The sequence below is a fragment of the Micromys minutus genome (genome assembly GCF_963924665.1).
Source record: "Micromys minutus genome assembly, chromosome: 23".
NCBI classification, from domain to species: Eukaryota; Metazoa; Chordata; class Mammalia; order Rodentia; family Muridae; genus Micromys; species Micromys minutus.
The window spans coordinates 27,633,422-27,649,995 of NC_137958.1; the positions used below are offsets into that span (position 1 = coordinate 27,633,422).

General features: G+C 40.2%; 1 protein-coding gene across 1 annotated transcript in view; it reads left to right on the forward strand.

Annotated features, from left to right (window-relative positions):
* Nucleotides 1-8,425: 8,425 nt before the first annotated feature.
* Nucleotides 8,426-16,574, forward strand: part of PTTG1IP2 (PTTG1IP family member 2) — a gene marked incomplete at both ends in the record, with an annotated part of 63,377 nt that continues 55,228 nt past the window's right edge. Inside the window, one exon of the mRNA XM_080936503.1 lies at nt 8,426-8,573. Coding sequence (XP_080792629.1) covers nt 8,426-8,573 — 148 coding nt within the window. The remainder of the gene's footprint in view (nt 8,574-16,574) is intronic.

The following is a 16,574-nucleotide window of genomic DNA, read 5'->3' on the forward strand; positions in this document are numbered from 1 at the left end:
GTTTAGTTGATTTTCCTCCGCAAGACACGGAGTCAGCTCTCGCTTGCCCTGGCGCTGTGTCTACAGAGCTCAATGGACCTATCATTTGTATATTTTGCTTGTTTTGTTCCACAGCATATATTTTCCATCCAATGTTGTTTGGAGATTTCTTTTGAGCAGATAGCTCCATACCATTAGCTTCTGTGGTACTGCAAATAGGATTTTGTCCCAAGGACGTTTTCTCATCACCATGGCTAGTACACCAGATTCCCTGATGTCTGGTACTCAAGGAAGCTTTCTGAACTCATTTATCATTCTGAGCTGTTTGCAGGATTTTGTTGTTTATTGTTGTTGTTATGTGTCCTTGTGTCTTGTTTGTTGGTTTTTTTTTTTTTTTTTTTTTTTTTTTTTTTTTTTTTTTTTTTTGCTATGTGGGTAATTATCTGGAAATGCAAGACTAGTGTTTTTAGAATGGCCACCTTTCTCATCACAACTTGTACTTTACAGGACAAAAAGCTCACAGGATGTCTGAGTTTTAAGCTGTAACTACTCTCGGGTTTCTACCTTCCGATGCAGATTCATTTTCTTCTCCATCCTGAACTTTTTTTCTCAAGGGATACAATTGTAATTTTGCATCTCCCCACCTGTCTGTCATCTAAAGATACCATTCCTCAAGAATTGCTTGGTGCATCTTCAAATGGCACACTATAAAGCCATGTAGCCAGAAACATGGGCTTGACATTGTTTTAAGAAACACATATTACCTCACATGAGAATAGCTGTAGTTTCACATATCCGTGACCTTCTGGAGAAATGCTTTTCAGATGAAGCAGGCTGTTGTTCAGCTCTTTGCATAAACAGACAAAAATTGAAGTGTCCCCTTTTGCTCATTGATAGCATAAGCTGGATCAGCACAATTTGTTCAACTGCATTTGCTCCCATTGAAAAGAGTAACAAAATAAAGATGAAGGCCAAAGCCTCTCTGTAGCATTTGCTCTGACCACCTCTCAGTGCTACAGGAGAATCTCATAATCACCATGAAGCAGGAGACCCTGGGGGAGTGTCATCTCACTTCCCTAAGAACTAGAAAGCCACAGCTTCCAGTGTGTCCTTTCTCTTTATGCTGAGCTGACATTATTGAAGGACATTGCCCCCAAACTCCAAGAACTAGAAAACATTCCCAAATAAATCTGGGTCACATAGGATTCTTTGGATGCAAAGAATGAAACCTGAGTAATTTGCTGGAAATATCCTGAGATGATCAAAGGACTCAGAAAAAACAAAACAAAACAAAAAACAAACAAACAAAAATCAAAACACCGACCTCAAGAAAGAAAGCTTAGGACTGAAAAGACAGCTTAATCTGCTCTTCCAGAGGTCTTGAGTTCAATCCCCAGCAACCATATGGTAGCGCACAACCATCTGTAATGGGATCTGATGCCCTTTTCTGGCATGCAGGAGTACATGCAGAGTACTCACATAAATAACTCTTTTTTAAAAAGACTTTGTAGTCATATTTTTTAAAGCAAAGCTCTGTGGATTGTGGTAAAAGGAATGGACAGTTGGCTCAGAGAACAGCCTTCTGTCAACTCTAACACCTTACCATTGCTTTATACCAGAATCTGGGCAGAGAGACATTGTTTCCAAAGGGAGTGAGACAAAGTCTTATGTAGCATGGGGGGCAGGGCTTGAACTTACTCTGAAGCTACAAAGAGGTTGAACTCCTGATGCTCTTGTCTGCATCTCTCTAGTGCTGGTATAGTAGGCTTGTGACACCACATCCCACTGGACTGACTGATTTGTGCCAAGAGGTCCCTGCTTGATGTGTATGTTGATGACTTGGCTTAAGGAAGAAAGCATCACTGTCACTTCCTTCTGGGGCGGTGTGTAGTGAGGAAAGGCTAGCTAGCCTAGGAGAAGCCAGGGCTTTCTTGTTCAAGATCAGAAAGACCTGCCATTGAGGACACAGCCTGTGCTCATTTCTCCTTGTGTGCTTTTTCATCAAGGGTTAATCCAGTCATCTCCAGACAGAACCTCCCCACAGAGTACTAAAAACATCTAGGAGCCCTGAAAGAGACCAAGGTAAAAAACGAATTCCATGGAGGCATCGGGCTAGCATCCTGGATGTCAGTTCTGCTAAAGCTCCCTCTCATGCATGTTTCACGTAGAGCCAGGACTTTGCAGATTTGACCAGAATCTACTCACTGAGCTCCTTCTTTCCTTCCTTTGACTGTGAAATGAAGACGTCTTAGAACATCTTTTGTACTCTGTTTTGCTTCTTCTTGGCTGCTTCTGCTAACAGTGTCTGGAAACAAGACAAATATGCAAGCTATAGCTCGGTGCCAAGTTCAAATCCTGATTCTACGAACTCTTTTCTGGTTGTCATTACCTGTTCTATTCCAGCTAGTAAGAGTTACTGCTGATTACCCCTTACATTGTCAGAGGCTCTCAGCCTTTCTTCTAGGAAAGATTAACCCCATACTGTATTACAAATCAATTCAGGAGAAAGTCCTTAAGATTAGATTTTTCTCAAACTTCTAACACAAGTCTAAATTCTGGGATACAGTTTCCGAACACCTTTACTAAGACGACTCACATTTTCCCATGCTGTAAATTCTTTCCCCCTAGTTGCAACAAACAACCCTCACTGTTCAAGTACAGGGAAGACCCTGGTGGTCTTTGACCCAAGAGTATTGATAGCGATTTGGGGTATTAAATGAGAGTGACTGCAAAGTCACTGTTCCCACCACTTACCAAAACTAGGACATGATTCAGGTTTTCACAAAGTGCTTTGATTGATCAATTCTTCCTTTGATGGAGGTGGGGGTCAGCACTGTGGGCTCAGTCCTGCTCAGCACCTTCCAGAAGTTGCTGCCATTTGCTCTAAGGGATGCTTTCTAACCTTGCATGGTAGAAATTCCCTGTTGGATTTTGATTTTAAGGAATAATATGAACATATATATTATTCTACATGTTCCTTTGTAAACTACATCTGTGTGGAACCCAACACCTGCATGCAAATGTGTGTATGTATTTAATGAGGTGAGGAGAGAGCCTAGCATTTACTAAATGTGTGAGAGTTGATTTCAGTTGTCAAGGAGATGAGATCCAGAGTCATGTGGGAGATAGACCTCTGGACATGCAAGTGGTAGATTATCTTTACTGCATTAATTGTGGTGGAAAGACCCACCCACTGTGGGTGGTACCCTTCCCAGGGACCTTGACTAGATAAGTAGGTCACAATGAGGTAGGACAAGCTTTGATCATTGGCTGTTTCTCCAGGAGAGCTGACCAGCACTGGCTGTACCCCTGCCGCTGTGCCTTCCCCAGCATGATAGACTGTAGTCTCAAACTGTGAGCCAAATTCACTTTTTCTGCTGAGGGTGCTTTTGTCAGGCAGGGCATCTTGTCAGCAGCAGGTACAGTAAGGCCATCACACACTGGGCCGTTCAGTGGTATTATGTGAATTTTGTATGTGTGTATGTAGATGGAATTTAAAGTGACGGTTTTTCAAAACATTTTGAAGTTAGAGAAGGAGTTGTGTAACAGAAGTCCAAGTAATTTAGATGAAAGAAGATGCCGTTCTCCCTCGGAATCTGAGCCAGATTTAAGACTGAAGCAAAGGCTTGGGTTTAATTTAAAAATTCTCTGCCAAAGACATGACCTTCATTTTTATCCCCCCATGAGATGTCTTTTAAAGCCTGCCTGCAAAACAAATTCAACTCCCATGAGAATGTAAATCAAGTTAGGGTCTGAAATAACATATGCTGCTGACTGACTTCATACAAGTCGGAAAGTGGAGTTTAGGTTGCAACAAACTTCAGGATACCCAAGAAGACCTTTTATTTCAAGGCCTGAGATGATTAAATGATGAAAATTGTTCTTTAATAATTAAACGTGCCATCTGTACAGGCAGTGTGACCTTTCACCTGCAGTCTCCCACACTGTTCTTGAATTTCTGCAGTTGGCACATATGGTATCAGAAATCCGTTGATAGTCTTCCTTTGAAATACTAGAGGAGCAGACTTAAGGCAGCTGTTTTTTGTGCTGCCAGGTTTCACTGAAATTTGGGCTTTAAATGCCCTTGCTTGTCGTTTTGAGTTAGCATACCTTAATCACAAATCTCACCACAATATAATTCAGCCGACGCCTGAAACTCAATATAGTGGAACATTTGCTGAAAAGTGCACTTAGCAACACTCACAAGCCAGAACGTATGTGTTTCCCACTGAAATGCCATTTCATGCTATATATGTGCCCCCAGAAATGCCTTGTAGATCACAAGCATTCCTCTTCCCATAACAACAGAACACCAACAATGTCTGTCCTACCCCCCACCCTTATCAGGAATGCCCGAGGAGTGTGACATTTGGAGAACTAACTGCCCCAAGGTTTCTAGATTGATAGTACTACTAAAATATTGATGTGACCCTATCATTCTGTCAACATGGTAATTAGCCATGACGAAGACACTCATCTGACTGTCTCAATGTCTGATCAGGCGCCTTCCACAGGCCTGAGCACCTTTACAGTGTGTCAGACACCACAAGTGGTTTTTCTGTGTCTTTAGGAGCAGAGAGGTAGGCACTGGTTATAGCAACACTGACTAACCTGTAGCAGATGGGATGCTGTTTATCTACCGTCCATCAACGGGCTATTTATTCAGCTGTCAGGGCTACGTTTGAATGCGGTTGGGGTTGATCTCAGTGCCCCCTTTAGAGATAAATGTGACTTTCACTCCCACTTAAAGCCTTTGTGTGGATGTTTAGCCAGATTAGAGATATAGTAGGCTATTTTTAAAATATGCTATATATTTTATGTTCAGAAGCCACACTGTGGGGGAAGAGTGTCAGAAAATGGTATTCAGATTTGCTCCTCACATAAACCAACAACCAGGATCCAAGAGAACATATCTCATTTCTTTTGCTGATACATGTATCACTCAGAATTGGAATGTTGACATGTTGAACTCAAGATAGAAATTCACTGAGCATTAAAACATAACATAAAACAGGCTACATTAAGCCTTTCCCTCCAGTAAGATGTTAAACTGAAGGCATTCATTCTTTTGTTTATATAAAAATGCTTATGAGTTGCTTTGTAATGGGGTACAGGGGTGTTACCAGCTCAGATGAGACATTTGATAACTTAATCTTAGGTTAATATAGGTATCAGGCATATGAAATAAATATGCATAATACAAGGTGATCTTTCTATGTGTATGTAGGAGAGGGATGGGTAAGGTTATGCAGGTAAATCACTGGTTAAATCTCCAAATCCGTCCTCCACCTCTCTCTGCCCTGCCTTACCCTTTCAAGTGGTGTTGCCCGAGTTTCTTTGCCCCTCTGGCATAGGTTAGAGACTGGAGGACAAAGACAGAGAAATTGGGATATAGATCCCCCAGACTCTATCAGACAAACTAATTTCTGCAGCTTTGAAACCACAGCTCTCATTCAGCAGGGCAGCAGCTGTTCCTGATCCAGTTTTCTGCTAGTCCCTGATAATGATACTTGGTAGCATCTTGCCTTCACTCTTAACCCTTAACGGTCTTTTGTTCTTGTAACTCCAGCCACCCTCTGTATTTTGTCCCTTCACTTAAAGATTCTAATGGATTCTTCAACTTGGCTATGCGCTGAGGTTGAGGGGTAAGGAACAGCAAAGAGTAACAGATTTTACATCACCCTTACCCTCTCCATGGAGTAGGACAAACTTAAGCAGAACCACGCCATTATTGTTGCTGCCAACAGGTGGCGGTAGTCATCACACTTCAATATGTTTGGACAGGATTACTTTATTGGCTATTTCTTCCACCTTTTGGAAATACTCTGTACCTGATCAGAGCAAAAACCTAAAAAAAAAGAAAAAAGAAAAAAAGAAAAGAAAGAAAGAAAGAAAGAAAGAAAGAAAGAAAGAAAGAAAGAAAGAAAGAAAGAAAGGAAGGAAGGAAGGAAGGAAGAAAGAAAGAAAGAAAGAAATGCTTGGAATCTACTTTAGTGGTAGATTCTTGTTTCTGACTACAGCAAGAGCCAGGATTACTTCAGAAGCAGAGAAGGAGGAAGTAGCATTTGTACAGCATGCGGAATGATTTTTGTGGGGTGGGTACCAGGAATAATTTTTCAAAGACAAGGAATGCACTGGGAAACAAAACCCCAGTAAGCTGACTAACAGCAGAGAAATCCTTCAAACCATGGCAAACTATGATGGCGTGACTGGGTTCCCTCAATACGCAAGTCCTATACAGTATTACAGTATTATAGTTTAGAACTAATTATGGTTAAATGAGGTCATCAAAGTGGGGTCCAAAGCTATGAATACTCCTGTCCTTATGGGAAGCAAAGCTGCCAGGGGTTTGCATGCACAGAGAAAAGCCCGCATGAGGTGTGAGAACAGTGTGCCAGCAGGTGCTGCTCAAAAAACTTAAGAGAAAGCCCAGCAGAGGCCAACCTTGCCAGTGTCTTGATCTTAGACACATAACCTCCAGAACCCTAACAAGCTCTGTGTCCGAGTCAATCGGTCTGTGGTGTTCTCCTTCTAGTACCCCTTGCAGACTATGGTTACCAGTTAACCACAGTTCAGAGTGAGGCTAAACAAGGTTGGCTAATACCGCATCGTTTTCCAGAACTCTTCCATCAGTGTGTGTGTGTGTTAGTTCAGGTCCTTGAAGAATCTTCTGCCAAAATAGGCTCCATGTAAGACATCCATCAGGGCACTGTTGGAAAGGCGGAAAGGGGAAGAGCTGTACAGAAGGCACAGAGAACCTTTACACGCTCACACAGCGCTAACACCTGCGAAGTGGAGGAGACAGAAGTGTTGGTTGGCAGGAGTTCGGAACATCTCACACTTCCAAGAAAGTTTCAGATAGATTTGTGGGTACTCTGTAAGCCAGAATCTCCCACTGAAGGCAGTCCATATTAGCATCCCTACCATGCTTACTCCTGACTGAGCCATTTGAACGAAGCATCAGGACGAATATGGTGCAGTAGTCGGAGCCACAACAGCTGAGCTTATCTCATGGCCGTATTCTACGTCACGGTGGCTTTTAGTGGCCACGGAGACCAAAGCCTTCCAAGTCCGAAACCAGAGACATGCATCCTGGCTCCCACCTTCTGTAAAAGCTCTGAGAGTGTCTTGGATTGGATAAACTTAGATCATTTGCCCAGCCCCGAGCTAGGAAGAACTCCAGGCCTTGAGTCTCTCAGGTTCCACTTCCATGTCTAGAGCTGTGCCATAAGAGCCAATGAGCAGAAAGAAGCACATTTACTAAAATGATGGAGATACACACACACACACACACACACACACATTTAGATGTATAGATTTATAGATATATATGTAAATTTTTGTAATTAATCTCAGGCACTAGAAATTTACAACTGTACCAAAGGTCACTTTCCGCACCTCTCCAACAGCAGTGTTTCTCCTTTGTAAATGGCTGCCTCCCCTATTACCGTGGCGGCGTCACATCTCATTACCATTGTGATGCACAGGTTTTTGTTACTAGCAATGATCCCCTCCCCCTTCCCCCAGGACTTTGGTGTGTGGCTAACAAATAGACATGGAAATAACTGAATTCTTGGTCATGTCTTTCCTCCTTACTTATGGTCAGCGGTAGAAACTTCATTAGTAAGTCATAGTATGAATTGTGCCAGAAATACAGGAAATCACTCCATCGTCCATTTCAAAAGTGCCTAAGGGCACTTTTCCATCAGTCCCCCAGCCCTTCCCGTTCATTCTCGGTGCTCACACGAAGTCAGCAGAACTCTAATTCAGTCAATCTGGACCAACCTTCCCCGATTCCTGCCGTGTCCTTCAACTGTGTGTAACATATCTGAAAGCTCATTTTTTTAAAACATAGGTTTACTTTAAAAGGGAAGTTTATATCATTGCTATTATGTATTTTTTTAACTCCTAAAAGATTATGAAAACCAGAAGTTCATCTAAAACACAGCGTATGTTGAGCTACTGCGCTAGAACACACCAACTCCGGAGCCGTGTCGAGGGAGTTTTCAGACAGTGAGTTTCGCTGCATCCTGTGTACCAGCCTGAGTAGGGTGAGACCATGGAGATTCATTTACATCTGAGGCATGCTATCCCAAATGGCCAGTTAGTTTATATACTACGGACTCTGGAAATGAGGACTTAAGTCCTTTCATCAAAATTCACCAACATATCAGAAAAGCAAAACAAACAAAGTTGGTTTCGAGGGCAGAGAAAGAGACCGTGATCAAATCCAGTGGACAAACTGCACGTGTCATTCAGGGCTTGAGCCTAGTGCGCACCGGGAGTGCGGTCTCAAAGTTCTCATTCTAGCCAGAACGTTCTAAAGATTCCGTTAATTATGCTGGCATGAAAGGGTCAGAACAGGAGGGCCTATCGCCCAGGGCTGGGCAGGGTCCTTGAGCGGGATCATCTTGTCTGGTCCAGTACCCATAGGGACAGAGGAGCCATGTGCTGGCTGAGGGCGTGGAGCCAGATCCTCCTGCCGGTGTTCCTCTCCCTAGCTCTCATCCAGCTGATTATCAGCTTCTCTGACCATAAGACCAGAACCCACCATCACTGGAAGCGGAAAATCGAAGCAAAATATATTGAAAGGGGTGAGTGACTTGTAAAACCAGTCAGAGAGCTATGGCTGTACCCCCACTAAGCTTTTTGGTTGGGGCACCCTGGCAGGCACAATTGTTCGTTTCAAAACTTGCCTTTTGGTGGTGGTGATAAGACACTTTTAAAGGCTCTTGATGTTTGGGGGGAATCTAGTTAACACTGACCTCTTTTTCTTTCTTTCTACTACCTAAACAGTATTGATGAAGCTGGAGGTATAGACTGGCTACCCAGTTTAATATAAAAAGACCTCCAACGAAAAGTAACCAGTTTCTGTATCTTTACAATCCCCCCATTGCCAGAGGCCAGAGATGTCATAAGTGTTTGGGTGACCTCTCATACCTGATCTGGTTCCTAAATGATTTTAGGGTTGCCTCTTTATAGGGAGACACGTTGGAGTTGTGGGAGAGACAGGTTGAGATAAAAACACAAGCAGGGACAGTCAGTTCGTTAAGAAAAGATGTACTTAAAGCTGAAAAGAGTTGGGGTATTTATATCAACTAGCACATGCCTGGGGTGTCATCTGCAGAGTGTGGATTTTTCTACAAATGCTCTTCTGTTGCGCTTCTATGCAACTTCGTGTTTCATTAGCTTCTCAATCCCATCTAGGGACTGTGCTGGTATTGTAATGACCTGGGTCCTCTAGAGTGCCTGGACTTAGTCTCCTGGTCTCCAGTTATGGTAAAGGAGGAATTAAGGGATGCTGTTCTGGCCTTCATTTATGCCAGCTTGTTCTTTTTATATGCTAAGTTTGTAGCCTTTGCAAGGGCCTTCTGAATTTCACTGTCTGCCCCATTCCCCTGCCTCAAATCACCCTGAGAACTGTGGTCTCAAAAAATCTTTTTAGGGAGTGAAAAATGATGACTTGCCTTGTATAACGACTTCTATACACTATACATGATTCCTGCCTATGAGACCCATCATTGTGAGTCCCAAAGATGAGAGGACACAACTCATCATGATCCATATAACTAAAGCAAGCAACTCAGTCAACCACGCTTTCTTATTCATATACATGGGCACCTCCCCCTGAGGTGGGGTTCAAGAGGTCAGCACTGGACATGAGGACAAGAAAGTTTTTATACCTCAGAGCCGGGAGGTTCTAAAAGGGGGATTCAGTAGGGAAACAGGCAGGGTTATAGACGCAGAACATAAGCCTAAAAACTTAGTCATAATGATCTGAAACAGACATGGTTGCAAGGTGGTCATAAGGTGGTCATAGCAGTGGGTGCTCATAATAATCTTCTTAAAAAGGCATAGTTGTCATTTCCTGAAAAGGTATTCAGAACCATTTTTTATTTATTATTATTATATTGTTATTATATCAAGGAGAATAGATAGAGCTCGGTGTATCATGATAAATGGGCCATTTCCTGGCTCTGAGTGAAAGACAAAATACTAGGTAAGTGGTCTTTAATATCTACAGGTCTAGGGTAAGCTTCAGCTGGGACAGCTTTTTTTTAAAAAAATTGGATATATTTTATTTACATTTCAAATGTTATCCCCTTCCCAGTTTCCCCTCCATAAACCCCCATCCGATCTTCCTTCCCCTGCTTCTGTGAGGGTACCCCCCACACACACCCCTTCCCACCTCTACATCCTGATATTCTCCTACATTGGAGCATTGAGCCTTGACCGGACAAAAAGCTTCTCCTTCCATTGATGCTCAACAAGGCCATCTTCTGCTACATAGCAGCGGGAACCGTGGGCACATCCATGTGTATTCTTTGGATAGTGGTTGAGTGCTTGAGAGATCTGGTTAGTTGGTTGGTTTTATTGATATTATGGGGTTGCAGACCCCTTCAATTCCTTCAGTCCTCCTTCTATCTTCTTCACTGAGAACATCGAGAACAGGAGACCCGGTTCTCAGTTCATTGGGGGGCGGGGGGCTGTGAGCATGTGCCTCTGTATTTATCATGAAATGGTAGAACCTCTAGGAGACAGCTTTACCAGGCTCCTGTCAGCATGCACTACTAGACATCAGCAATATTGTCTGGGTTTGGTGGCTGTATATGTGCTGGATCTCCAGGTGGGAAGGTCTCTGGATGCCCTTTGCTTCAGTCTCTGCTTCAAACTTTGTCTTTGTATTTCCTCCTGTAAATATTTCTGTTCCCCCTTCTAAGAAAAACTGAAACATCTGCACTTCCTCTGTCTTGAGCTTCATGTAGTCTGTGAGTTGTATATTAGGTAATCTGAGCTTTTGGGCTAATATCCACTAATAAGTGAAGGCATACCATGTGTGGGGATTTTGTTTGTTTGTTTGTTTGTTTTGTGATTGGGCTACCTCACTTTGGATAATATTTTCTAGTTCTATTCATTTACTTAAAAATTTCATGAAGTCATTGTTTTTAATAGCTGAGTAGTACTCCCTTGTAAAAATGTACCATATTTTCTATATCCATTCCTCTGTTGAAGGACATCTGGGTCCTTTCCAGCTTCTGGCTATTATAAATAAGGCTGCTATAAACATAGTGGAGCATGTGTCCTTGTTATTTGTTGGAGCATCTATTGGGTATATGTCAAGGAGTGGTTTCGCTGGGTCCTCAGGTCCAAATTTCTGAGGAGCCACCAGACTGATTTCCAGAGAGTTGTAACAGCTTACAACCCCACCAACAATGGAGAAGTGTTCCTCATTCACCACATTCTCTCCAGAATTTGTCATACAGATCTTTCACTTGCTTGGTTAGAGTCACACCAAGGTATTTTATATTATTTGTCACTATTGTGAAGGGTGTTGTTTCACTCATTTCTTTCTCAGCCTGTTCATCCTTTGAGTAGAGGAAGGATACTGATTTGTTTGAGTTAATTTTATATGCAGCTACTTTGTTGAAGTTGTTTAGCTGTAGAAGTTCTCTGGTGGAATTTTTGGGTTCAGTTAAGTATACTATCTTGTTATCGGCAAATACTGATATTTTGACTTCTTTCTTTCTGATTTATAACCTTTTGACTTTCTTTTGTTGTCTAATTGCTCTGGCTAGGATTTTGAGTACTATATTGAATAGACAGGGGGAGAGTGAGCAGTCTTGTCTTGTCTTGTCTATGATTTTAATGGGATTGCTTCAAGTTTCTCTCCATTTAGTTTGATGTTGGCTACTGGTTTGCTGTATGTTGCTTTTACTATGTTTAGGTGTGGACCTTAAATTCCTGATCTTTCCAAGACTTTTAACGTAAAACCAATTTGTTGAATTTCTTTCAAATGCTTTCTCAGCATCTAATGAGATGATCATGTGGTTTTATTTCTTTGAGTTTGTTTATGTACTGGATTAAGTTGATGGATTTCCATATATTGAACCATCCCTATATCTCTGGGATAAAGACTACTTGATCATGATAGATGATCACTTTGCTGTGTTCTTGGGTTCAGTTTGCAAGAATTTTATTGAGTGTTTTTGCATCAATATTCATAAGGAAAATTGGTCTGATGTTTTGTTTCTTTGTTGGGACTTTTTGTGGTTTAGGTATAAAAGTAATTGTGGCTTCATAGACTACGTTGGGTACTGAACCTTCTGTATCTATTTTATGGAGTAGTTTGAACAGTATTAGGTCTTCTATGAAAGTCTGATAGAATTCTGCACTAAATCCATCTTGTCCTGGGCTTTTTATGGTTGGAAGACTTTTGATGACTGTCTCTATTTCTTTAGTTTATGGGACTGTTTAGATGGTTTATCTGACCCTGATTTAACTTTGGTACCTGGTATCTGTATATAAAACTGTCCATTTCATCCAGGTTTTCCAGTTTCATTGAGTATAAGGTTTTGTAGTAGGATCTGATGATAGTTTTTATTTCTTCAGTTTCTGTTGTTATGTCTCCCTTTTCATTTCTTATTTTTTAATTTAAAACTTTTTCTGTGCCCTCTGGTTAGTCTAGCTAAGGGTTTATCTATCTTCTTGATTTTCTCAAACAAACAGCTTGTGGTTTTGTTGATTCTTTCTATAGTTCTTTCTGTTTCTACTTGGTTATTTCAGCCCTGAATTTATTTATTTTCTGCCATTTACTTCTCTTGGATGCATTTGCTCTTTTTGTTGTTGTTGTGGAGCTTTTAGGTGTGCTGTCAAGCTGCTACTGTATGCTTTCTCTAGTTTCTTTTTGGTGGTAGGTAGGTTTATGAGTTTTCCTCTGAGCACTGCTTTCATTGTGTCGTCTCATAAGTTTGGGTATGATATGCCTTCATTTTCATTAAATTCTAAAAAGTCTTTAATTTCTTTCTTTCTTTCTTTCTTTCTTTCTTTCTTTCTTTCTTTCTTTCTTTCTTTCTTTTTGACCAAGTTATCATTGAGTTGAGCATTGTTCAGCTTCCATGTGTATATGAGCTTTTTGTTGTTTTTGTTGTTATTGAAGACCAGTCTTAGTCCATGGTGATCTGATAGGATGCATGGGATTATTTCAATCTTGTATATTTTGAGGCTTGCTTTGTGACCGATTATATGGTCAGTTTTAGAGAAGGTACCATAAGGTGCTGAAAAGAAATTATATTCTTTTGTTTTAGGATGAAATATTCTATAGATGTCTGTTAAATCCATTTGGTTCATAACTTCTGTTAGTTTCTTTGTGTCTCTGTTCAGTTTCTGTTTCCATGATCTGTCCATTGATGATAGTGAGGTGTTGAAATCTCCCACTATTATTGTGTGAGGTGCAATGTGTGCTTTGAAGTTTATTAAAGTTTCTTTTATGAATGTAGGTGCCCTTGCATTTGGAACATAGATTTTCAGAATTGAGATTTCTTCTTGGTGGATTTTTTTCTTTTATGATTATGAAGTGTCCTTTCTTATCTTTTCTGATGACTTTTGGTTGAAAGATGATTTTATTCAATATTAGGATGGCTACTTCAACTTGTTTCTTGGGACCATTTGCTTGAAAATTTGTTTTCCAATCTTTTACTCTGAGGTAGTGTCTTTCTTTGTTACTGGGGTGTGTTTACCATATATAGCAAAATGCTGGGTTCTCTTTAAGAATCTAGTCTGTTAGTCTATGACTTTTTATTGGGCAATTGAGTTCATTTATGTTGAGAGATATTAGGGACCAATGATTAATGTTTCCAGTTATTTTGTTTTTAGAGGTCAAATTATGTTTGTGTGGCTATCTTCTTTTGGGTTCATTAAAAGGAAATTACTTTCTTGCTTTTTCTAGTGTGTAGTTTTCCTCCTTGTATTGAAGTTTTTTATCTATTACCTGGTTTTGTGGAAAGATATTGTGTATATTTGGTTTTGTCATGGAATATCTTGATTTCTCCATTTATGCTAATTGAGAGTTTTGATGGATATAGGATCTTGGGCTGGCATTTGTGTTCTCTTAGGATCTGTATGATATCTGCCCAGAATTTTCTAGCTGTTCTAGTCTCTGTTGATAAGTCTGGTGTGATTCTCATAGGTCTGTCTTTATATGTTACTTGACCTTTTTCCATTACTGCTTTTAATATTCTTTCTTTCTTTTGTACATTTGGTGTTTTGACTTTTATGTTACAGGAGGAATTTCTTTTCTGATCCAGTCTATTTGGAGTTCTATAGGCTTTTTGTATGTTTTTGGGCATCTCTTTCTTTGGGTTAGGAAATTTTTTTTCCTATAATTCTGTTAAAGGTAAATACTGGCCCTTTTATTTGGGAATCTTTGCTCTCTTCTATATCTTTTATCCTTATGTTTGATCCATTGTGTCCTGGATTTCCTTGATGTTTTGGGTTAGGAGCTTTTTGTGTTTTACATTTTCTTTGACTGTTGTATCAATGTTTTTTTATGGTGTCTTCTGCCCCTGAGATTCTCTCTTCTATCTCTTGTATTCTGTGGGTGATGCTTGTGTCTATGTCTCCTGATCCCTTTCCTAGTTTTTCTATCTCCAGGGTTGTCTCCCCTTGTGATTTCTTTTTTGTTTTTAATTTTATTTTTAGATCCTGCATACTTTTGATCAATTTCTTCACCTGTTTGGTTGATATTTGTGTTTTCTCTTTAAGGGCTTCTACCCGTTTACTTGTTTTGTTCCATATTTCTTTAATAGAGTTATTTATGACTTTCCTAAAGTCCTCTAACATTATCATGAGTTGTGGTTTTTAATCAGTATCTTACTTTTCCAGTGTGTTGTGGTATCCAGGATTTGCTGTAGTGGGGGAACTGGGTTCTGATGATGCCAAGTGGCCTTGGTTTTTGTTGCTTAGGTTCTTGGACTTGCCTCCTGCCATCTGCTTATCTCTGGTGTTAGCTGGTCTTACTGATTGACAGTGGCCTGACCCTTCTGTAAGCCTGTGTGTGTCAGCATTACTGGGAGACCTTTCTCCTAGTAGAATCTGGATACAGAGAGCTGTGGCCCAGGGTCAGCTCCAGGAGCAAGCGGAAACTGGAAGGATCTTTTCCCAGACTACTCTTGGTTCCTATGTCCTGAAGGCTCTTGGGCCAGAAATTTGAGCAGAAGTGGTGGTCACACCTGTGCTCTCAGATATTTCTGCACTCATGGGAGACCAGCTTTCTCCCAGTGGTGTCTGGGTACAGAGAACTCTGGCACAGGGTCAGTTCTAGGCACAGACAGAAACCAGAAGCCAGAACCATTTATAGTTAAGATTACAGATTGGGTATAGCCCAATCTTTGAAAACCAGAAATTTAATCATAAACATGGATAAACACAGTTTGTCTCTACTATAAGATGGCTTCTAAGCTTAAGATGGAGGTAGGGCAAGTTAATCAATAACACCTTCTCAGCATAGCTCTGTATATCTTAGGGTAGGATTCATCTCAATTCCCAGTATACCAAAAATCTTAGTCTGGAACTGATTTGTCCTAGAAAACACAGAAACATTTTCTGTGAGCATTTGGCAGATTCTTTGGGCTGCTATTAACATGTCTGGAGCCATTGGGTATTCTAGAAAAGTTGTTTTTATTTTAGCTCTGAGTTTAAATGTAAAATTGTCTCATAGTTTTATAAAAAAATAAAAAACTAGTGAGGAAAATATAAAAGATTTCTGTGAAGGAATTCAGTCTTGGAATACACTAAATGAAAAACATGAGGTTGTAAATTATAATCTTTCTTTTTCTTTGAAGACAATTTTAAGTTATAGTAGTTCGTAAGTCTGTGTAACCTGATCTTCATGATCTAAGGAAAAAGGGCAGGGAAAATTATCGTAATGACTAACTCCTTGAGTTTTGTCAGTCTGGGTGGGAAAGGTCTTTATTCTGAGAAAGTACGAACAAACAATAGAAGACATTTATATCCTAGACAAGTCTATGAGTATTGTGACAGCTGTTGTAGCTCATAAGCATACTAGGTGCCCATGTGTCCCAGAGTAGCTGCAGAAGTAAGCTATATATCTAGGAATGTCCCTTAACTTTTATGGGGCAATACCAGAGTTTCAGATTTTCAGTATCTAGGAATTTAGTAAATAGTGTATTGTCTATTTTTTTTCCTCTGAGCTGTTCTTGAAAAAAAATTTCTTTCCTAAGCAACTTCACTGAATAATTTATTTATCACAATGCCAATAAAAAAGGAAGTTTTGAGTTGGTACATAGTTAACTAGTTAATTAGCTAAAAAAAATACTATATTGTCTTCAAAATCTGGAATTATTCCACAGTATGACTTTGGTTATCAAAACAAGCTTAAAAAGTGATAGGAGTCTGGATAACAGTTATTTCCCCTGAAACAAGCCTGGAGCAGCATCTTGGATATACTTGAAGCCATATAATCTTTTCTATTTGCTTTGCCTTTTCTTGTCTTAATGTTCCTCCAGGAATTTTAACATTCTCTAAGGGCAGAAAGGAACTGATGGTTAACAGGATTTAATTTGAAAACTAATCTGTAAGGTTTTTTTTATTTTCCCTCTAGCTAGGTGAGATCTGCAGCCATTTAAGCAACTCAAGTTAAATAGTCTTTTCTTACAAAGCCTATGAATACTGGCACAAAACAATAGGTAGAATGACATTATTCTTCCTGTATCATAAAACAAGTGTATCAGATAGATAGAAACTTTCTTTCAGAAGACATTTGATGGCTTAATAAAATACGCCATCTAAATGAGCTC